This window comes from Phocoena phocoena, chromosome 20 (genome assembly GCF_963924675.1).
Source record: "Phocoena phocoena chromosome 20, mPhoPho1.1, whole genome shotgun sequence".
Taxonomy (NCBI): domain Eukaryota; kingdom Metazoa; phylum Chordata; class Mammalia; order Artiodactyla; family Phocoenidae; genus Phocoena; species Phocoena phocoena.
In genome coordinates, this window is record NC_089238.1 from 4724502 (window position 1) to 4747698 (window position 23197).

Consider the following 23197-nt stretch of genomic DNA (forward strand, 5'->3'; position numbering starts at 1 on the left):
TGTTAGAGTCTTCAGGTAAGATGATTCTGTGGGAGCGAAATATGCTGTTTAATGCTTACGACCAACATACCCCACTTCTGGCATCTGCCACAAAGCTACCAGAAGGAGAACCTTAACGTGGGGGAAAGACAGTCCTTTGCTGCCAACTGTTAACACGAGGGATACAGGGACAATAAACTCCTACACGAAGATCAATTAGTGAGCTTGTCACCCACTTCTTCAGGAAGCCCCCCCTGCTGCCAAAAGGCCCACTTGGATGCAACTGCTCCGTCCTTTGTCCATTTGGCACTAATCCAAAGGAAAGTGCCTCCTCCAGCTTCTGCTCTCTTCCGGAGGCAGCCAGCATCCAGTGACTGGTTGACACAGGATGTGGAAGCTTGCCCCTTTTGTTAACTGGGAGCAACTCTGGAGGGGCCACCCCAGCTCCAGAGCTCCCTGCTGGAGCGATATTGAACCATCTGTCCCGAGGGTGATGGGAAACCATAAAAGATTTAATGCCAAGAGATGATGCAATCAAACTTATGATTTACTCCTGCTACAGATAAGCTGAGAAAAAGGTATGCCTCCATCTCTGGGCCTATGCCCCTGGCCTCTTTTTTAAGCATTTTCCATAATTGCTGGAGGACTGGACTATGTTTAAAATTTCAATTATAACCAGGCAAACTGCTCTCCTCTATCTTCTCCATGGCACAGGTGGGTACACTGAGGCTCGGAGGGGGAGTAATTTTACCAAGTTACCCTGAAGAAGTCTGAGTTGAATGAACAGAACTAGGTGGAAGTGGCAGCCTGGATAGGTTTAGGTAGAAAGGGTTTGAATGTCCTAATTCCAGATTACCTTTCCTATTCCTGAGCAAGAGAAGCTTCTCTTTCATGGTTTAATCAAATTCAAACGTTTAATTCCTCTTTTCCAGAAAACGTTATAGTCAAAAAATATGAAATTACAGATAGTTATTCCTCCAGAAAAACAAGAAAGAGGGTCACCCGTGGACATGAGCCCTAACAATCTCTTCATCATGCACACATGGGTTCTGTGGGAACAAAGTTTCACATCAATCTAGAAAAGGCTGGAACCTGACTACAGTGCCTGCACCTGGACAGATGTGTCCTGAACACAGAATACAAAGAAGCCATAAGGCACTAAAAATAACTGCACACATGCACAGCTTGGGCAAACAGCTTATAAACAATAAGAAACAAAAAGGCCAAAACCCAACCGCCACTTCTGAGGTGCTGAGAGCAAAACCACCACCCCCCATCAGGGGGCGAGCAAGGGCACCTGTTTCTCGTTCTCCCTCACTTGTGCTGCAGCACGAGTCCCAGTAAAGCTTTGCCTGAATTCTTCGTCTGGCCTGTTATCGATTTCTACTGATTAGAGTCCAAGAACCCAGGTCAGTAACAAGTCCAGCCCATCAGTTAACATCTGCACAGAAAGGACAAAGGGGACTTGGGGGGATAATCTACTTAGTTGGACACTTAAACTCAGCGCTCACTAATTGAGCAGATCACCTAAGGGAAGAAAGAAGCTACTGAGTACTAAACTAACTGGTTAAACTAGGTTTTGAGTGTTAAAAGACGATCAACACCCTTACCACATGCATAGTGAAGTTATTTAACGGACATCAAAGAATAGTTCCAATACAGGATACAGTAGAAAGCGTATAAACCTCATAATCTGAACAATGAAATTTAGAGTGAAAATAATTTGGACATTTAAAACATACCCAATCGCTTCTGAGATCAAAGTTAAAACAAGTGTGAGGATATATCAAATCTTAAAAAGATTGACATGAGCCATAGTAAGGCAACAGTACAAAAGCACTGTGTGGTGGGTGGCACAAATACTTCCCCCCATTTCTTAGAAGGGAAGAGAATGACCCTGAACTGACTGACCTAAGAATCCACCCTCTGGAAGAACGGGGCTTGCAAATGGAGTTATCATCTGAAGCAATGATTAGAAAATGCAGACGCCTCAAACACCTGCTTTTGCAACCGTCATTCTCTTCTGCATAATTTAAACATGTCAAAAAATGTTAAATAGATTAGCTTAGAGACACCACTTAGTATTTCACAACTTAATATTCCATATTTAATCAACTCAATACTCACCTGGGTTTGGGTTCCCGCTTTCTCCACCACCACGTGCTTTGTTTCCTGTATATGTCTCCCTGGGTCCTCTGTTTCTCTCCTCTCCTTTTGTGTCCATTTCTGTGTTTCCTCCTCTCTGTTCATACGCATCATTTTGTTTCCCTCCCTCTCTATTCTTCCTCTCACAGACTGTTAGGCCTCGCTCTGTTGAAATCTCTGTTGCAATCCCTGTCGTTCTTTCTCCCCAAACGTTCTGATGCCTCACTAACTGCATATACTTCTGCCTTTGTATTCCGTCTCTGCTCTCCCTGGAGGGAGGTCAAGGGCGATCCACCTCCTGAGTGAGGACTTAACAAAACGGAATGGGGCGGGGGGGCGGTGGGAGAAGGAGGGGAGCCGGGAGTCATACAAAGGTTTGAGAAAGGGAGTCAGACTAGGAAAACGTCGCTGCAGGAGGTCAGTGTCTCTACGGACCGAAGGCAAAAAGTTGGGGCCGGTACCTGCGTCAGAACGATTTTAACCGGAACCGGACCCAGACTCCCAGGCCCGAACCGAGTCTTCTGGCGACGCCGCGACAGGCGAAAGGGGCGGACTCAGAGCGAGAGAGACGACCGCCTTCAGGGGTTTTAATTTGCTGGGACACCCTCGAAACCCAGGTATGGAGAAGCGGGGCTCGGAGATCGCATAGCGCACTTACGAACCAAAGAACCGACTCACTCACCCGCCGGCGCCAGTCTGACCGCAGGATCCGCTTCCGCGTCCCTAGGTAATTGCGCGTGCGCATGCGCACCACCGGGCCAGGGGGCGGAGCCGCCTAGGGGCGCATCTCGGACGCTCCGGAGGGTGGAGGCAGTGTCTCTGGTGGTGCCGCCCTGCGGACGCCGGGTCTGGCCCTCGGACCCGCTCCTCGGAGATTCTGGTCTGTTCCTCTTCTCTCCTGAGAGGCTCTGCTTCTCTGCTTCGGATCCTTTGAACGTGTCTGGTGTCCTCTGGACCCAGGTTAGGTGCAGAGCAGTTACAACTTCTTATTTCAATTAAGCGACAGCCTGAGTTTTAGAGTAGGTGATGGAAACTGGAGTGTGACAGGAAATGCAAAATTGTGCCTGTGCGGAATGTGCAATTTTATACTTACTTCCCTTCAGAGCATAACTTTTTCTTGTGTTCCCCATTCACTTGGAGGCATCAAATATCAGAATTTCCCTGTGGCCTAATGGTTAGGATTCTGGACTTTCACTGCCCGGCGGGTTTCAGTCTCTGGTCGGGGAACTGAGATCCCGCAAAACAGGCAGCACAGAAAAAAAAATCAGAGGAAAATTTTCAACCCCAAATGTGTCATTGTATGAGGGACTCCTTTGGAGACTGTGAGCAAGGAGTTGGCTGCACTCAGGTGCTTGAGAATCAAGCCTTATTAAATAATTCAACCATATTTTAATTATTTTTTACTCTTTGACCTTTGTCTGACTATAGGATGTGACAAATAAAACCATTTCTTGTCATTCTGATAGGAATTTCCATTTCCCGAATACTAGTATCTCCACTGTAGGTTTTGCTACTTATTAACTTTTGTTACGCACTTTGGCATATTTCTGAATTTTTAACTTCATTGATCTACCAGTCATGAATAAACAGGTCTCCTACGGATAGCCACTCTTTTTTGCTTCTCTTTTGTGGCTATTCTTACTTGTTCTTTATTCTGTAAGATTTTCTCGATAACATTGCTAGCTTCAGAAACTGAGAGTCTATATCGGGAACAGGTTAAGTTTATAAATTAGCTTAAGGAGAATTGACCTTGTTATAATACTGAATTTTTTACCCAGGAATGTGATGTGATTTTCCATTTGTTTATATCCGCTTTCATATATTTCAGGAATGTTTTATAGTTTTCTTCACATAGGTTTAAAAAGTTTGTTAGATTTACTCCCAATTAGTTTATTTCATTTCTGGTTATGCTTTTCTAATTAAAGTTTCTTGCACTATAACTTGTAAAATGATTCTTTTTTGCACCTATGAAAGCTACTGTTTTTGTATATTTATATGATCTTCCTGACTTATCTTTTGTAGATTTTCTATCAATTCCTTTGTGTTTCCAGATGTATGATTGCATGATCTGCAAACATAGTTTTATATTTTTCTTTCCCATTCTCATGCCATTTTAAATCGCCCTGGCTAAACCTCCAACACATGAGAAATGAATGAACAGGTGATCATATGCTTTTTTTAGTGTGGTTTTCTAACCTTAGTGGAATAACTCTAATGCTTCCCAAAGAGCAAGATAATCACTTCATTTTGACATGTTAGAAAAAATGCATCAATTCCCAGTGTTGAGTTTAAGTTAACATACGTACAAGTTCAATTCTTCCAAATAGATGTTTTTGTAACTATGAGTAAGATCCCCTGATTTCTCTTTATACCCACTACTACAATGTACTATATTAACGGATTTCCTAACACTGAATCATGCTTGAATTCCAGACATAAAATTCAGTCATCTATTATTTTGCTATATTTTATTTTAAATATTGCCATCTGTACGCAGGTGTGAGATCTTTCCATAGTATTCTTTTTGGTACAAACTTTAGGACATTTGAGTATCAGCATTTTATTTGATTTATGTAAACTATTTGGAAATTGTACTTCCTCTTTAAGGCTTGAATTGAGTACATAGCATTGGCTTATCTGTTCTCTAAAAGAATGGAAGAATCTACCTGCTAATCTGACCCTGGTGCTTTTATTTGTATGGGACTCATAAAACTCTCCCTTACCTCTATGGATATTCATTTGTTTAGACTCCTATTTCTACTGGAGTCAATACTGGTAGAATATATTTTCGTAGAAAATGTCCATTTCATCTAGGCTTCACAGTTGATTTGTATTGATTTGGAGAAATGGGGCAAATATTGTCTAATCTCAATTATTGACTCACTGTCTTTCTTTTGTGCTAATTAAAAATTCATTGAACTTACTGAAAAATTTAAAAATTGAAAGTCCTTGATTGTGTGATTCCATTTCTTTGCCCATAAATGGTGGTATTTCAGGGGTCCTCAGAGATTTCAGAAAGCGTTAGATTTGGGGTAAAGGAAATTCTCAGGGAGGCAGGGAATCCACTGAGACACATGTGCTTCTCTGTGGGTCTTCCATGGCTCAGACCTAAGTATTTCCTCCTCTGTCCACATGATACCCTGTCTGCCACCAGGAATAATGGAAAAGGAAGAATTTCTCCCCTTTTGGATATGCTCACTAGAAATTCCTAATAGATTCAAGAAATTTAAGTTTTTCAAAACTATTCCCAGCTCCTGTGCTCAAGTGTGAACCGCCACTGCCACTCAAGTTGAAAAGACGATTGGGACTTCCCTGGTGGTCCAGTGGTTAAGACTCCGCACTCCCAATGCAGGGGACCTGGGTTCAATCCCTGGTCAGGGAACTAGATCCCACATGCCACAAGAAAAAGATCCTGCATGCCGCAACTAAGACGTGGTACAGCCAAATAAATATTTTTTTTAAAAAGGTGAAAAGATGACTGAAATTCTTTGAGGAGATGAGGTCATAGGAACACTACCCCATATCTCAGGCTCTGGCATCCTCCCTCACACATATGCTTCGGCTGTTTTGATCATTATATTGAGCTCAGTTTGGGCAGCAGGAAGCAGTTTGTAAGTGTTTTCTATTTCAGACTGAGAGACAGATTCTGTATAGTTAGATGTATCAGGACTCTGGTAGGTGGGCATGTCTGGAGCAGCAGTCCAAGGACAATACCATACATGAAGGAAGAATAATTCTTCAGGCAGAGTTTGAGTGTGTGGAAAAGACTAGCGGTCTGAGACCCCAACCGACCCATGACTGCTGCTAAAGCAAGTGAATAAAATCCTCATTGAAGGGGGTCTTGGAGATTGAATAACTAAAATCAGAAATGAAAGAGGGGACTGATTACAACTGACTCTACAGAAATAAAAAGAACTAGAAGAGAATACTACAAAGAGTTATAGGCCAAAATGTTGAATAACCTAGAAGAAATGCATAAATTCCTAGAAATACGCAACCTACCAAGACTGAGTCATGAAAATCACTAATCAAAAATAAAGGGAACCCAGAGAGTTCCACTGCAGAGTTCTGCCAAATATTTTAAAACGAGACGAATCTTCCTCAAACCCTACCAAAAAAATTGAATAGGAGGGAACACTTCCAAACTCAATCTACAGTGCCAGAATTACTTTAATACCAAAGCGAGACAAAGACACTACAAGAAAACCAGAGTACAATATCTCTAATGAATACTTATACAAAAATTATCAATAAAGCAATATTAAACCTAATTTGACAGCACATTAAAAGGATTATTCAACATGACCAAGGAGGACATATTCTTCGCATGCAAGGATGGTTCAACATATGGAAATATTTCATTATAATTATATCAAAAGAATGAAAGGAAAAAAATACATGGTCATCTCAATTGATGCAGAAAAGTATTAGACTAGTTAAAAGCCTTTATGATAAAAACAATCATAAACTAAAAACAGAAAAAAAAAACTAGCTCAGAACAAAAAAGAACATATATAAAAAGCCTGAAACTGACATCACACTCGGTGAAAGCCTGAAAACTTTTCCTCTAAGATCAGGAACAAAACAAGACACCTGCTCTCATTATTTCTATAAAACACATAATAGGGGACTTCCCTGGTAGTGAAGTGGTTAAGAATCTGCCTACCAATGCAGGGCACACGGGTTCGAGGCCCTGGTCTCGAAGATCCCACATACCACGGAGCAACTAAACTAAGCCAGTACACCACAACTACTGAGCCTGCACTCTAGAGCACGCGTGCCACAACTACTGAAGCCTGCGCACCTAGAGCCCATGCTCCGCAACAAGAGAAGCCACTACAATGAGAAGCCCACGCACTGCAATGAAGAGTAGCCCCCGCTCGCCGCAACTAGAGAAAGCCCGCACGCAGCAATAAAGACCCAACTCAACCAAAAAAATAAATAAATAAAAAGAACACATAACAGGAAGTTCCAGCAAGACAAACAGGCAAGAAAATAAATAAAAGGTAATTAGGAAATTGGGTAATTAGGAAAAGGAGAAGCAGAAATATCTCTGCTTAGAGCCAGCATAATCTAATAGTAGAAAATCCATTCGATTCCGCAAAAAACACCCTGATATAACAAACGAATGAATTCAGAAAAATTTCAAGGTATAAAATCCGCATGCAGGGGCTTCCCTGGTGGCGCAGTGGTTGAGAGTCCGCCTGCCGATGCAGGGGACGTGGATTCGTGCCCCGGTCCGGGAAGATCCCACATGCCACGGACCGGCTGGGCCCGTGAGCCATGGCCGCTGAGCCTGCGCGTCCGGAGCCTGTGCTCTGCAACGGGAGAGGCCACAACAGTGAGAGGCCCCCGCGTACCGCAAAAAAAAAAAAAAAAAAAAAACGCATGCAAAATCAATTGTTTTTCTCTATTAATGATAAGCAATCAGGAAGGAAATTGAGAAAACAATTCCATTTATAATAGCAAAAAGAATAAAATACATAAGCATACCCTTAGCCAAAGGGGAAGATTTGCACACTGTAAACTAAAAACATTGCTGAAAAATATTAGAAAAGACGAAAATAAATGCATAGATATCCCAAATTCATGCACTGAAAGAAAATATTGTTAAGATGACGATAGTACCCAAAGCAATCAACAGATCCAAAGCAATACCCAGCAAAATCCCAACAGCGTTTTTGAAGAAATAAATAAACATGGATACACATGAAATGTCAACAGACCATGAATAGCAAAAACAAGCTTGAAAAGAACAAAGTTGGAGGTCTCACACTTCCTTATTTCAAAACTTATCCCAAACCTAAATTAATCAAAACAATGTGGAACTTGCATAAGACAGCCAGCCAGCCAGTGCAATAGAATAAAAACGTTGGAAGTAAACTCTTCCATATATGGTCAAATGATGTTCCACAAGAGTGTCAAGGTCACTCAATAGGGGAAGGGTAGTCTACTGAACAAAATGTATTGAGAAAACTGGATATCCACATACAAAAGAATGTAATTGGACCATTATGCGACACACACCCTAATCAAAAACTAACTCAAAATGGATCAAAAATCTAAACGTAAGACTTAAAAAAGTATATAACTCCTAGAAGAAAACATAGGGGAAGACCTTCATCACAATGGATTCAGCAATGATTGAACAGATATGACCACAAAAGCAAAGGTAGGGTAGCAAAGTAAAAACAGAGAAAATTGGACTACATCAAAATTACAAATTATTGTGCATTAAAGCACGCTCATAGTAAAAAGACAATCTATGGAATGGGAGAAATTATTTGCAAATCATATATCTGTTATACCAGGGGGCTCTTGGCTCAAGTTTCTGCTAATGACACTGCTTCTCTTACTGGTACTCTTGATAACCGGCTGTGTGTTTTACAAGGTCACTGTCAACTGTCTCTCTCGCTGTGCCTCTCGTACACCTGCTAGAATAATGACTTTTAAGCAAGGTTCACATGCTACTCCTGTGGGCCCCAAAGCTTTTCTAGCTCTAGAAGCGAGAGTTTCACTCCTCTAAGTAAGGAGACTACAACGCCCAGTCTCAGCAAGAAGCAACTACAGAAGAATGACCTTCAGGCCTGTACCGCTCAAAAATGAGTGAAATTTCTCAAGGGGGAATTTTGTAGGCAAAAGGGTAGAGGGTCCCTGGAGAAAGAGAATCAGACATAGTTTCCTTGACAGAACAGAAGCCATTTTAAGCCTAAGCCATTCTGTGATCTACACCTGGCCACAATGCTTGCCCTTACAAAAGAACAGGCCTCAGTAGTTACTGATTTTAAGGGAACAATAGAATGTAGAATAAACAGCTATTGCCAGGCCAGGGAAATAACTTAACCACATCAGAGACAAAAAATCAGTTGTAAAGACTCCCAGTCCTGTTTTGAAGGTAAAGATTAACCTGAAGCATATTCTTGAGCTGTTTTGCAGGATCCAAACCTCCTCAAGCACTCAACCACCAGACTAACTGGAACATAAAGAATGATAATGCTAAACTTTGCTAACCCTACTGACTTCAGTCAACTAGACCCAGACTCTGTCAAGCTTTGCCCCAATTCTATGCTGAATTCTCCTCTGCTCAAGCCCCATGATTAATTTGCATATATCCACCGAGCCCCTTTATGAATATGCATGCACCCTTAACTTAAAATTTCCCTAATTTTGCTGTTCCAGGAAATACTGCTTTGGGAAAGATCCTAGGTGTTCTCCTTACATGGGGTAAGTAATACATCCTTCCTTCTCCTAGACTTTGACTTTGTTGTGTCTTTTGGCTCAAGAGCCATCAAGAGGCAAATCCAGTTTTCAGGTAAAATGCAGGCCTCAAATATACCTGAAACAAACTGAAAAGAATTTCTAATTTTTTTTTTAATCTAAAGAATTTGGTCTCAAAGTTAAAACAATTTTGGGAATATAGCCTATTTAGAAAAGAATGACATGAGTCGATTGTAGGAAGCCACCACAGCTTTTTTCAGAAGTTAACAATTATTTATAAAAAGTTGAAATTGAATGTACTAAGATCTATCCCAAACTACAAAAAGGATTAAGTATAAAGAAACGAGGAAGAAAAAAGTAAAAGCATTAGAAAAAACACTTTTAATCTTCCTTTAAAAGGGCACCATGCAATACAAAGTCAGTCATTTCTAATCCCACTTCTCTCCCCCATCCTCTACCCTATGTCAGGAAATGGGAAGCGGGGTGACCCACAACTGACTGATAAGTCACTGCCCCCTGGCTGAACAGGGATTGCAAAAAGAAGCTATCTTATGATACAAATAACTACAAAATGTACAAGCTTTGTAGACAGATACTTTGCAATTCTCATCCTCTATCTGTATAGTTTAAACATATTTTAAATGTATTCAATTCTAAAGCCACAACTCGTACATCACAACTTAATCATCCATGTCCAAACAACCCACCATCCACCTGGACCCAGTTTCCCCTCTACCTGCACTATACTAGGTGCTCCCATTTCATTCCCTTTTGTCTAGCTCCCTATTTTCTCTTTTTGTCCCCCTCTACTGCTTTTTCTCCCTTCCTATTTCTTCCTTCACACCTGTGATGCCCACTCTGCAACTTGTTCCCCCTCTTATTGCTCTTTCTCCCCACCTTTCTTACTGTCCTAAATCTCCATATATTTCTGCCTCTTTCTTCCCCCATCTCTGCTTTCTCTCTCCCTCGACCACATCCGTTTTATTCCCTTTACACTCCCTTCCTCCCCACTCTTTGGCGCCCCAAGTGGCTATGCTTCCTTCCTGCTCTCTCTTCCTTCCTCTTGTGACCATTGTCCTCTTTCTCCCAATACCATGCTGCTCTGTAGGCCATTCTCCAGCGAGGTAGAATCTGAGACTGAAGAACACCGGTGTCACACGCCTGGCCCAGGTCAAGTCCCCCTTCGCGGGGTGAGGGGAAGGGCTGACTATGAAGGGGAGGCCTGCGAAGCAGGACCGGCCTGAGGAGACGCGAGGACAGAGGGGCGGGGAGGGAGGGGTCTCAGGAGAGGGGCGGGCTCTCCAGAATCCCAGGACCGGGGAGAGGACGCGGCCTGTCCGGGAGCGGGGCAGCCGGCGCTGCCCTCCAGGGGCCGAGACGGCGAGGCTGCGGGTCTGGAATACAACTCGAGGAAAAGGACTTTCCATGGGGGAAAGGGAGAAAGGTCGTAAAGTGTTTTAAGCAGGAATATGTCGCAAAAGGCGGTGTCTATGTGAACAGAAGGCAGAAAAGCCAAGGAGCCAAGGGCAGGGACCGGCCTCAGAGCCATTTCAAAGCCAAAAGGGAAGGACTGTACCGGCTACGCCTGGATTTAGTTGGAGAGGAAGGGCGGGTGTGGGGATTTCAGAAGTCACGGGCAAATCCTGAGGACGTACAGGGCGACCGTTAAAAAGAAACTTACCCCAGCAGTGTGACCTCTGCTGGGCGCTTTCCGCCCCCAGTTGGGAACTGCGCCTGTGCGGAGTGAAGAGGCGGGGACAGGGCCTGGGCGGAGCGCTACAGGAGAGGGGCGGGGCATGGACAGCGGCCGGAACACCCAGGGCTCCGCCTCCACGAGCTTAGGAGCTCCTAACGTCAGCGGGTTGCCCACACACGGGGCTGAAATCTGAGCGGGTCTGGGAACGCTGCAACTTTGGAGGATGTGCACCCGCTGGTGGCTTTGTAAACTCTGCGCCTGCGGGATATCTAAGAGTATTACTGGGGCTCCAGTGGCTGGGGTAGGTCTGATGTTAGCAGCGCACACGGAGGTGAGGCCGGGGTGTGGGTTGATTCCATAGCTCCCAAGGCGGGTCCAGGTGCGCCACTATGGTGGGTCCCGGAGCCTGACTTAGGCAGATCTGCTCCTGTGGCTTTGTGAGTACAGCGCCTGACGGACATCCAGGCCAATTGCCTGCGTTCCCGGAGCTGAGGCGTGGGCGAGGGCATTGCCAACAATTCTGAGCACACAGGAGTGACAGGGGACTCCACAGACTGCACTTTCTGCTGGGCAGCTCCTGCGGAGGAATACTCATTGGCTCCTCTCCCAGCAGGAGTGCTCCAGTCCCACCTAACCTCACGCTGAAGCTCAGAGTGGGTATGGAGCTTCTACTCCAACAACTGGGGAGCAGACCCAGCCCCCGAAAGGGCTGTGACAACCACAGAGCAAAGAGGAGGCCCCATTCAACATCCAGTGCAGCCTCTGGTCACCACCACTCCAATCACATCCCCTATCAAGGGGATAACAGCCAGCACACAGTGAGAAAAGACATGGCGGGCATCCATACTAAAATCAGCCCTCACACCAAAAATATTAGACTCACGTGGGCTACACAGGAATGTTCCCACATAAAAACAGCCATTGAAGCCCACATTAGATAAAAAGGAACCCTCAGGGCTTCCCTGGTGACGCAGTGGTTGAGAGTCCGCCTGCTGATGCAGGGGACACGGGTTCGTGCCCCAGTCCGGGAGGATCCCACATGCCGCGGAGCGGCTGGGCCGGTGAGCCATGGCTGCTGAGCCTGCGCATTTGGAGCCTGTGCTCCGCAGTGGGAGAGGCCACAACAGTGAGAGGCCCGCGTACCGCAAAAAAAAAAAAAAAAAAAAAAAGGAACCCTCAGACTGTTGGTGTGAATGTAAATTGGTGCAGCCACTATATAGAATAGTATGGAGGTTCCTTAAAAAACTAAAAACAGAGTTACCATCTGACCCAGCAATCCCACTCCTGGGCATATATCCAGACAAAACTATAATTCAAAAAGATACATGCAACTGTATGTTCACAGCAGCACTATTTACAATAGCCAAGACATGGAAGCAACCTGTTCATCAACAAATGAATGGATAAAGAGTATGTGGTACTTATATACAATGGAATATTACCCACAAAAAAATGAAATATTGCCATTTGCAGCAACATGGATGGTACCTAGCGATTATCAGATTAAGTGAAGTCAGAAAGAGAAAGACAAATATTATATCACTTATATGTGGAATCTAAAAAATTATACAAATCAACCTATTTACAAAACAGAAACAGACTTCAGACATACAAAATAAACGTATGGTTACCAAAGGGGAAAGGGGGAGGAAGAATACATTAGGGGTTTCGGATTAGCAGATACAAACTACTATATATAAAATAGAAAAATAACAAGGTCCTACATTACAGCAAAGGGAATTATATTCAATATCTTGTAATAAATGATAATGAAAAAAGAATCTGAAAAATTATATATATAACTGAATTCATTGCTGATGTACAGAAACTAACACAATATTGTAGATCAACTATACTTCAATTTTAAAAAAGGACCAAGCCATGACTGGAAGCTTTGAATTTTCAACCCTACCCTCCATATTTTCAGAGGAGAGGAGTAGGGCTAGAAAAGGAGGTAATAATTGATCAGGCCTATTTGAGGAAGCCTCCATAAAATCCCAACACTAGCTGGTTCAGAAAGCTCCACGCTGGGAGGGTGACACACCCCAACTACACAATGATAGGTCCTGCACTTGGGTCCATCCCAGAACTCACGCATGTATCTTTTCATGTGGCTATTCACCTGTATCCTTTATCATATCCTCTAATAAACTGGTAAATGGAAGTGTTTTCCTGAGTTTTGTGAGGTGCTCCAGCCAATTCATTGAACTGAAAAAGAGAGTTGTCGGAAACTGTGATACATAACCGGTTAATAAGAAGCACAGGTGGATAACCTGAACTCGTGACTAGCATATGAAATGTGCTGGAGGGGAAGTCTTGTGGGGTCTCCATGTTATTTCTGTGAAGACAGAACTGAGTTGCACTGCAGGACACCCAGCTGGGGTTGTACGGACTTGCTTGTTGTGGGGAAAATCCCCACACACTGGTGACCAAAATTTGTCAAAAGTGCTCTGTGTAAGGGTGGTTGTAGTGTCAGCATAAAGGAGACAGAGGAAAGAAACACACAGCAGGAAGGTCTGAATTTTCCTTCCACAGGAGGAAGAAAACGGAGGGTTTTTGTTTTCTTTTGTTTTTCAAGAATAACCCACCTAATGAGAGAATTTTACAGTCTTCGAAGTGCACATTCTGCAACAGCAAGACAAACCATATTTCTGGCTACCAAACACATCTTCATAAATTGTAAGAATTCAAGTTATACCAAATGTTTGTATGACCACAATGGAATTAAAATAGAAATCAATAACAGAAAACTCTCCTGGAAATCAAATATTTGGAAAATAATTATCTACCTGTAATTTTAGGAAAAGGAGGAAATTCGAATGTATTCTGAATTGAGTGAAAATGAAAACTGAATATGTCAACATTTATAATTTGCCACGAAAGCATGAATTTTTGAAAAAGCACCCATGGAAAATATTTTCAACATCACTATTCTAGCCAGTATGAGACTTCAGCATTTCCTGTTTCTGCCATGAGAACACCAGTCTGCCATAGAAAAGGGTCATAGAAAAGGAAGCGTCTCTAATATACACTGGTGACATCCATTAGAAACTTTTAATTGTTCACAGGATTGGCAAGTGGGAACAAAGTTTTTCAGAAACACTCTCAGCTCACCAGCTGTACACTGTAGTTGTACTACAGTTGAATTGATGTTGAATATGAAGTTCTAGGAGATGGTATGTCAGAATCACAGACATATCTCAGAGACTGGCTGTCGACCTCCCCGACTGACACCGATACACCACACGAAAATCCTGGCAGCAGGAAGGGCTCACATGAGTAACTACCTATTTCAGTCTGAGTGGCAGAGTCTGTAAGGGAAACAGGTTTGTGAGTTGGGAAAGCATTCCCACGTCAAACAAGGATTTCTCTAGGGGAGAAACTAATCTCCTGAAACAAAACCCCAGGCATATTTTGGAGATGTTGGAAATTTGGTTCCAGAGCACCCCAATAAAGAAAATACTGCAATTAAATCGGTCACATGAATTCTGTACATTCACAGTGCTTATGAATTCATGTTTATACTTTACTTTAGACTATAGATTGTGCAATGGCAGTACAAAATGTTAAATAAAAGATACATTATTGCTGCAATCTCTTTAAAGAGGCAGCCAAGTGGATGCAGACATACACATCTCTGTGAAGACCCTGAGGGCGTTCCACCTGGCCAGCAGCCTTGGATTTTTGTGGGCAAAGAGCTGGCGGAGGGTCGTACTCTCTCAGAATACGATATCCAGAGTCCACCCTGCACTTGCTGCTTTACCTGAGGGGTGGCTTCATGGAGCCTTCACTCAGCAGCTCGCCCAGAAATACAACTGAGACGAGGACCTGCCCCTCGTGTTATTCTTCCCTGCATCCCTGTCAACTGCACCATGAACAACTGTGGCGACGCCAGCAACCTGTCCCAAGAAAGAGATCAAATAAGACCCGTCCACAGGCTGGCTCCTCCTTTGCCAGTGGGGCGGCCTCCTTCCCAAGCAGCAGGCATTTCATTCCACAATTTAGTATTATTAAGATTACTAGTCACAGGGCTTCCCTGGTGGCGCAGTGGTTGAGAGTCCGCCTGCCGATGCAGGGGACACGGGTTCGTGCCCCAGTCCGGGAAGATCACACATGCGGCGGAGCGGCTGGGCCCATGAGCCATGGCCGCTGAGCCTGCGCGTCCGGAGCCTGTGCTCCGCAACGGGAGAGGCCACAACAGTGAGAGGCCCGTGTACCGCAAAAAAAAAAAAAAAAAAAAAAAAAAAAAGATTACTAGTCACAGACAACATAACAAATATAAGTGTGAAACATTGAGAATTATCCACATGTGACAGACACACACGAAGTGACCAAATGTTGTTGGAAATATGGTGCCAAAGACTTGCTCCACACAGGATTGCCACAAACCTTCAGTTTAGGAGGGGAAAAAAAAAAAAAAAAGTAATGACATAATAGGAAGTTACCATAACCACAATTACATATGAAGTTAAGTCATTTAAAAATGGCAGGCCTTCCCTGGTGGTGCAGTGGTTGAGAGTCCGCCTGCCGACGCAGGAGACACAGGTTCGTGCCCCGGTCCGGGAAGATCCCACATGCTGCACAGCGGCTTGGCCCGTGTGCCATGGCCGCCGAGCCTGCGCGTCCGGAGCCTGTGCTCCGCGACGGGAGACGCCACAACAGTGAGAGGCCCGCGTACCACAAAAAAAAAAAAAAAAAAAAAGGCAAGAGATGCAAAATTAAATACAGATGTTGAATAGTTGAAGGATAGAAATAATTAGCCTTGTTAGTGTAGCATCTTGGTTAAAAGATTTGTTTCTAAAGCTGGACAACACGGATTCAATTCCTGATTCAGTCACTTGCTGGGATGGAACTGAATGGGTCTAAATCTGCCTTTGCCCTAAAATCCTTCATTTGTGAAAAGAAAGTAAACGTCAGTGCTTTTTTCAGACATGAAAATTCAGTAAGTTTTTGGGCATAAAGCCTTAATTACAGTGACTCTTACTTGAACTGTGAGAGAAAAGATAATACAAATCAAAATTAAGATCACTTATCCAAGGAAAACATTTTATTTTTGGTCAGGATCAAATTCTACCTGGAGGATATCTGGTGTCAGTTGTCATGGTATGAGTAGCACAAATCTTATTTTCTCTGCAGAATTCACTGACTCTGAAGGTGAATAACAATCACTGAGAAGTGTCACAATGGCTTCTAGATATCTGGCAATGGAGATTGTCTCCTTGTCAAAAACTATAGCTGGAATCTTGTGATCTTTCTTATTCACCCTTAAAATTTCATTCAGTTTGTAACAGAGAAGAGTCAATCCTGACTCCATATTGGATCTGTTTCACCTTTGCTTCCTGTTGCCTTTGTTCACTGAAAGGATACTGTCTATACACAACGGCCTACCTCAGGGAACCCTACCCATCTGCCTGAAGGTTAAACTAAAGTGCCTTTGTTCAGGGAAGCACCCTGACCCTGTCCACCTGTGAATGGCTGCAAGAAAGAAGAAATTAACACATGCCCTGCCCAAGGCTGGCCATTCCAGGAGATATTCGCAAGACTTATGGCCTTTTTACTTTACTTCCCCACCTCCTCTGCCTCTCTTTTCTATAAAAGAAACTGGCATCCAAACCCCGATAAGATGGGTTTTCTTGAGACACTAGTCTGCCATCTCTCCGAAAGAGTTGCTGTTCCTTGACTCAACACCTTCCTCGTCTCCCGATTTACTGGCCTGTTGTGTGGCTAACAGAGCAAGCTTGGACTCGGTAACAAGTTCACTGTTTATTCAACTCCACAAACTTGATTTTCAAACACCTGACCATAGCCAACTCACAAGGTAAAAGATTTCACTTCACCATTTGGCCATTCCAGTTCTTCCATTTAACTGAGCCCCTAAAAGAACACACTTCTATCATGTTTATAGTTTCCTACTTTGTACATGTCATTGCGTTATGAGCATATTCATGTCACAAGAGTCCCCAAACAACCCACAGATTTATACATCCCTTGGTGTAAAAGGGGAATATGTCTGGAAGGAAAAAATAATGCTAAAGAAAAGGGGTATTTAAAAAATATATATATTACAGTAGAAAATAAACCATGTAGGGTATTCCCTGGCAGTCCAGTGGTTAGGACTCAGGGCTTCCACTGCCACCGCCTGGGTTCATTCCCTGGTCGGGGAACTAAGATCCCACAAGCCATGCGGTGCTGCCAAAAAAACAAAACAAAAACAAACAAAAAAACCAAAAGAAAAGAAACCATGTAACCTACTGCTTAATACAATGATTATAACCAAAATCTTCATAGCCTTTGGATAACTGCTCTTTGGTAAATTGCTGAGATTATCTAAACAACAGTTCCACGCATTAACTTTTATTAATCGAGGGTAAAAATATCTCAGGCAATTTATTAAATACTATTTTACAAACTTTTTCAACAACGCTATTGAACAACAGAACATACATCTGCTGCAGGGGGAAAACTGTAATGAATTATTAGCATGAAGAAAAGTATGGTGAACTTTCCTGGTGGTCCAGTGCTTAAGAATCCATCTTCCAATGCAGGGGATGTGAGTTCGATCCCTGTTGGGTAACTAATATCCCACATGCCGTGGGGCAAATAAGCCTGCGGGCTCTTGAGCCCGCATGCAGCAACGAAGAACCCGCACTCCGCAACTAAGACCAACGCAGCCAAATAAATACATTTTTTTAAAAAGGAAAAGAAAACTATGGTGTATCCTAACCAAGAAGTCAGGAGTTTCGGGAGTAAACATTCAGTGTTTCATTAAAGCGTCTGACTCCAGTTTTTGATGCTTGATCACTGACACGCTCTAAGTCTCACAACCTCTTCCTATTCTGCTTCTCTGGGCAAGCCGATAAGGAGGCCTGATGGATCCCTCCTGTGATGCAAACTGGTAGTTCAATCCATATGCATAGCCTCCAACAAGCCTCAAACAGCGATCACGTTAACAAACCAAGCCAGTGACCGTTCCCTGTTGTCTCAAATCATTTTTTGAACAACTTAGAAGTCTCCCCTGTCCCCCTAGAAACCTGAATAATGTAACACACATTCTCGTAACACTTCAACGTTAATATCAATCTAAATGACCTTTAGTGGGGTCCCACCTTTTTCCACTGAATGGCTACAACTACAATTAGCAACAACAAAAAATATTTGGGGAGTGAATGTATGAAATTTCAAGTTAATCTACCAAACAAAAAAATTCCCGTTGTACATTGTTCATTTTTAAGAGAAAACTCATGAACATCGATATTTTCAAATTATTTCACTGAGTGATTCAAGCACAAAAGAGAGATTTATGATTTTTAAGTTTTCTAATATTTTGCATATGCGTACTATATTTGTTATTTTCCCGTCATGTCACTCAAGGTGCATGCCCTACATCTACCTTGGACACAAGAAAGAATATGAAGCACTACGTTCATGTAATGCATACTCATGGATGTGGAGCAGGTTTTAGGGAATGTTCAAAAAAAACAGCCCCAGTGTGGAGTCGCTTGCCCCCAGGACAGCAAAACAAGACTTCCTTGCAGTTTCACCCCTCCCAGGAATGTGACCTTAAATCAATCACTCTGGAATTTCCTGAACACTACAGATGTAACCTACAGGATAAGACCTCTGCAATCCCTCCCCCAGCAAAAGGTAACCTTGCCAAAAAAACTTTTTTCTTTTGGAAATATCTTTCTTATCCTGCCTGGTTTCTATTTACAAATGATTTGCATTTTGTACAGCCGCTTTGAGCCCCTCTTTATTTATTTATTTATTTATTTATTTCCCCTCTTTATTTATTGATACTAGATGGGATGCACACTGATTCACAAATCACTCATGAAAGCCAGTTAGTTCTTTCAATTTACTTGGTTCAATTTTTGTTAATAGAAGGCACAGTCTAAAATGCACTCCTACGGTATTTTCACTATAGCCGCATAAATATTCTGGAGCAGAGTTTGCAGAGAATAAATCAGATACAAATTATGAATATATAATCCATAAATTGTATGTTGTTTGATTCCATCAGGGAAAGAAATTTTTACAGATTCTTTCAACCCTGAGAGCCTAAGGATGCAATGCTAGCTTCTGTTATAAAGTATTATGGTGGAATAAAACTGTGTTGGTGGACAAAACATGATTCATCCAGGGTTATGAAAAACGATTGATTTTATTAATTAAAGAACACCTATTTTAATTGATTCAGAATTAAACCAAAGCAAAATGTAACGGCAACAGTCAAATGTAAATCATACACATGCACATACTGTTTTTCTCTCACGCTAACTGCTCTCTTTCAAGTTCCAAGAAGAAAACTAATTTTTCATTAAACATACATATATACAACAGTTATTCCCATTCATTGCAAAAAGTGATCAGCTTTTCCTTTGTACTGTTTCTACCACATAATCAGCCCCTAGGAACCTGTCACTCTCCTCCCGGGAAAAGCCCAGTCCTTAATGTCCCTTCTGCTCTGTTCACGGCCAGCTGGCAGACCACTCTGTGCTGTAACCTGTAATGGCCTCCCTACAGAAGGGCCTGAACATAGCAAGCATGATTAGTCATGTCAGTTTTACACTATTCACTGCCACCCCCCAACTAATGCTAATTCACACGCTACTGAATTTGATAATAACGGGTCCCACTTTTACCAGGGGACATGGATGTGGATGAACTATAGTTAATGAAGTCAGCCCCCTCATCTTATTGACTCTTTCCCAGAGACCATTCTGAAAGTCCTGTACTTAAGGCATAAAATGAACAGACTTCAAACTTCAGGTTCAAAGGCGTTAAGAGCAACATAGCCTTTTCAAGAAAAGACAAATATTTATACACTGAAGATAACGCGCCATTTCCACACATGTCCTTCTTCCTGTCATACACATCATGTCATACGTTTTACCATATGTGACTTGTAATTCTTCTGTTGTATGCAATATCTCAGATTACTCTCAAAGAACTAAAGACATTTGTTTCTAGTATGGATTCTCTAATACAGTCTGTTGCCAGAAGGGCTCAAAATGTTTCCATATCATTACACCAAAGGTGTTGATACTTGATGAAAACCTTTACATTTCTTGCCACACACATTACATTTGTGTGGTTTCCTTCCAGGATAAGTATTTTGATATCTAGTGATGAATGAGCAATAACTTGAAACCTTGCAATACTCACTGAATGTTCAAGTATGAAGTATTTGGTGAACACTCAGTTTAAGGCACAACACAAAAGCTTTGACACATTCATTACATCTGGAATGTCCTGTCCAGTATAGATTATCTGATGACTGGTGAGACGTGAGCCCTGAATAAAGGTTTTTCCCATTCATGGCATTTGTGAGGTAGTCTCCAGAATGAATTCTTTGGTGAATGAATTTCTTCTCGAAAGGCCTGGTCATACTAAATAACGTTTATCTGATTCTTTCCAGCGTGATTTTCCAATGAAGCGTAACATGTGGACACCTGCTAAAACCCTCACTTAAAGTCTCTCACCAGTATGGATTACCTGATGGTAAGGTAGGACTGAAAGTAAACTGAAGGATATGCCACACATTATATTTGAAAGATTTCTCTCCAGTATAAATTCTTCGGTGGATATTAAGGTATGAATTCTGACTAAAGACTTTGAGACATTCATTACATTTCTATGGTTTCTGTCTAGCATGGATTATCCAATCATAGGTAAGCCTTTGCCACACTGAACACATTTGCATGATTTCTACCACTATGAATCTCCCAACAACTTAAAGTGTCAATTTTCAAGGAAGTCCTTCCCATCTATATTACATTTATATGGTTTCCCCTCTGTATTTATTACCTAATGTGTAGTGAGGGTTGAAATCTGAGTAAAGGCTTCTCAGCACTTTTTTGAAAGGTTTCTCTACAGCATGTATTCTACAATGAGTTGCAAGCAGTGAATTTTGACTAAAGACCTTACCACACTAATTACATTTCTAAGGTTTTTTTTCCAGTATGTATTCTCTGATGCTTTCCAAGGGTTGGAATTTGACTAAATGCCTTGCCACACTCATTACATTTGTAAGGTTTCTCTCCAGTATGAATCCTCTGATGTCTTGCAAGATATGAATTTTGACTAAAGACTCTGCCACATACATCACACTTATATAATTTCTCTTCTGTATGGATTAACTGATGTCTACTGAGTTTCGATCTGTAATTAAAGGTCTTGCCACACTCATTACATATGTAAGGTTTCTCTCCAATATGATCTCTCTGATGAATTGCAAGGACTGATTTTCGACTATAAACTTTGTCACATACATCACATTTATATACTTTCACTCCTTTATGGATTATCTGATGTCGAGTGAGGGTTGAGCTCCGATGAAAGGTTTTGCCACACTCATTACATTTGTAACGTTTCTCTCGAGTATGAATTACCTGATGCTTTGCAAGGGATGCTTTTAGACTACAGACTTTGCCACACTCATCACATCTGTAAGGTTCCTCTCCAGTATGAATTCTCTGATGAATTGCAAGGATTGCTTTTTTAATAAAGACTTTACCACAGTCATTACATTTGTAAGGTTTATCTCCAGAATGAATTTTATGATGTTTTGTAAGGTATGAACTTACACTAAAGACTCTGCCACACACATCACATTTATATAATTTTCCTCCTTTATGAATTACCTGATGTTTCCTGAGGTTCGAGCTATGATGAAAGATTTTGCCACACACATTACATTTGTAAGGGTCCTCTCCAGTATGAATTGCCTGATGACATGCAAGCGCTGCTTTCTGACTAAAGACCTGGCCACACTCATTACATCTGTACGGCTTCTCTCCAGTATGAGTTCTCTGATGAACTGCAAGATTTGAATTTCGACTATAAACTTTGCCACATACATCACATTTATATAATTTCACTCCTTTATGGATTATCTGATGTCGAGTGAGGATTGAGCTGTGATAAAAGGTTTTACCACACTCATTACATTTGTAAGGTTTCTCTCCAGTGTGAATTCTCCGATGACTTGCAAGGGTTCCTTTTCGACTAAAGACCTTCCCACACTCGTTACATTTGTAACGTTTCTCTCCAGTATGAATTCTCTGATGAAGTGCAAGGATTGAATTTCGATTAAAGGCTCTGCCACATACATCACATTTATATGGTTTTGCTCCTGTATGGATTAACTGATGTCTTCTACGATTCGAGTTGTGATTAAACACTTTATCACACACATTACATTTGTAAGGTTTCTCTGCAGTATGAATTCTCTGATGAACTGCAAGGTTTGATTTGTGACTAAAGACTTTTTCACATATGTCACATTTATAAAAATTCTCTTCTGTATGGATTATCTGACGTCCAGTGATGTGTGAGCCATGATCAAGGGTTTTGCCACACACGTTATGTTTGTAAGACTTCTCTCCAATATGAATTCTCTGATGAACGGCAAGGTCTGAATTTTGACTAAAAACTTTGCCACATACATCACAATTATGTAATTTTTCTTCTGTATGGATGATCTCATGTCGAGTGCGGTTTGAGACCTGATGAAAGGTTTTGCCAGACTCAATACATTGGTAAGGTTGTTCCCTGTGTGCCCTCTGGTCTTCTGTCAGTACTGAAGGATGCACAAAATCATTCCCATTTGTATCAGAAATGCTAGTCTGGACAACAGGAGTAACTGTCTGAGGTGGTGAAAATGAGGCACTACTGTTGATATTCTTGTCAGCTTGATTAAATTCACCAATTTTTTGTTCACTTTTAAATATATGCAATTCATCCCGAAAGCTTGATGCAAGCCTATTTTCAATAGGCTTAATTCCTACAACACTCCTACCAAGTCCATCTCTCTTATCAGTAGGATTTTCATTATGGGACATAGGAGTTCCTTTGTAATTTCTTACCTCATCTCTCTGCTGAGACTCAAAGTCAGATATATTTTCCTGAATTTCCCTGAGGTTAAAACATTTCACTTTATTCCTTTCATGTCTTCCCAACATCACTGTTTGTAATACCTCTCCTCTACCAGTGTTTAATTTCAGTTGTAATTTCTTGATCACGTGTGTCGGAGAGATGTCTAGAAGATAAAAGAACCATAAGTAGCCTATTCATTTTAATTCATAAATAAATGCTTCATGTTAAATACCTGATCTTACACCAAAACTAACACTTATACCAAAGTTATTAACTTTCCAA

General features: G+C 41.9%; 1 protein-coding gene across 1 annotated transcript; it reads right to left on the reverse strand.

The window, feature by feature from the left end:
• Nucleotides 1–48: 48 nt before the first annotated feature.
• On the reverse strand, nt 49–22881 carry LOC136140945 (zinc finger protein 83-like). The gene is made up of 7 exons (XM_065899082.1): nt 22546–22881; nt 21687–22377; nt 21462–21602; nt 20978–21296; nt 3767–3824; nt 2807–3074; nt 49–146 (listed from the first exon to the last, which is right to left on the reverse strand). Exons 1-7 carry the CDS (start codon nt 22879–22881, stop codon nt 49–51), a joined length of 1911 nt encoding a protein of 636 aa, XP_065755154.1.
• Nucleotides 22882–23197: the final 316 nt, after the last annotated feature.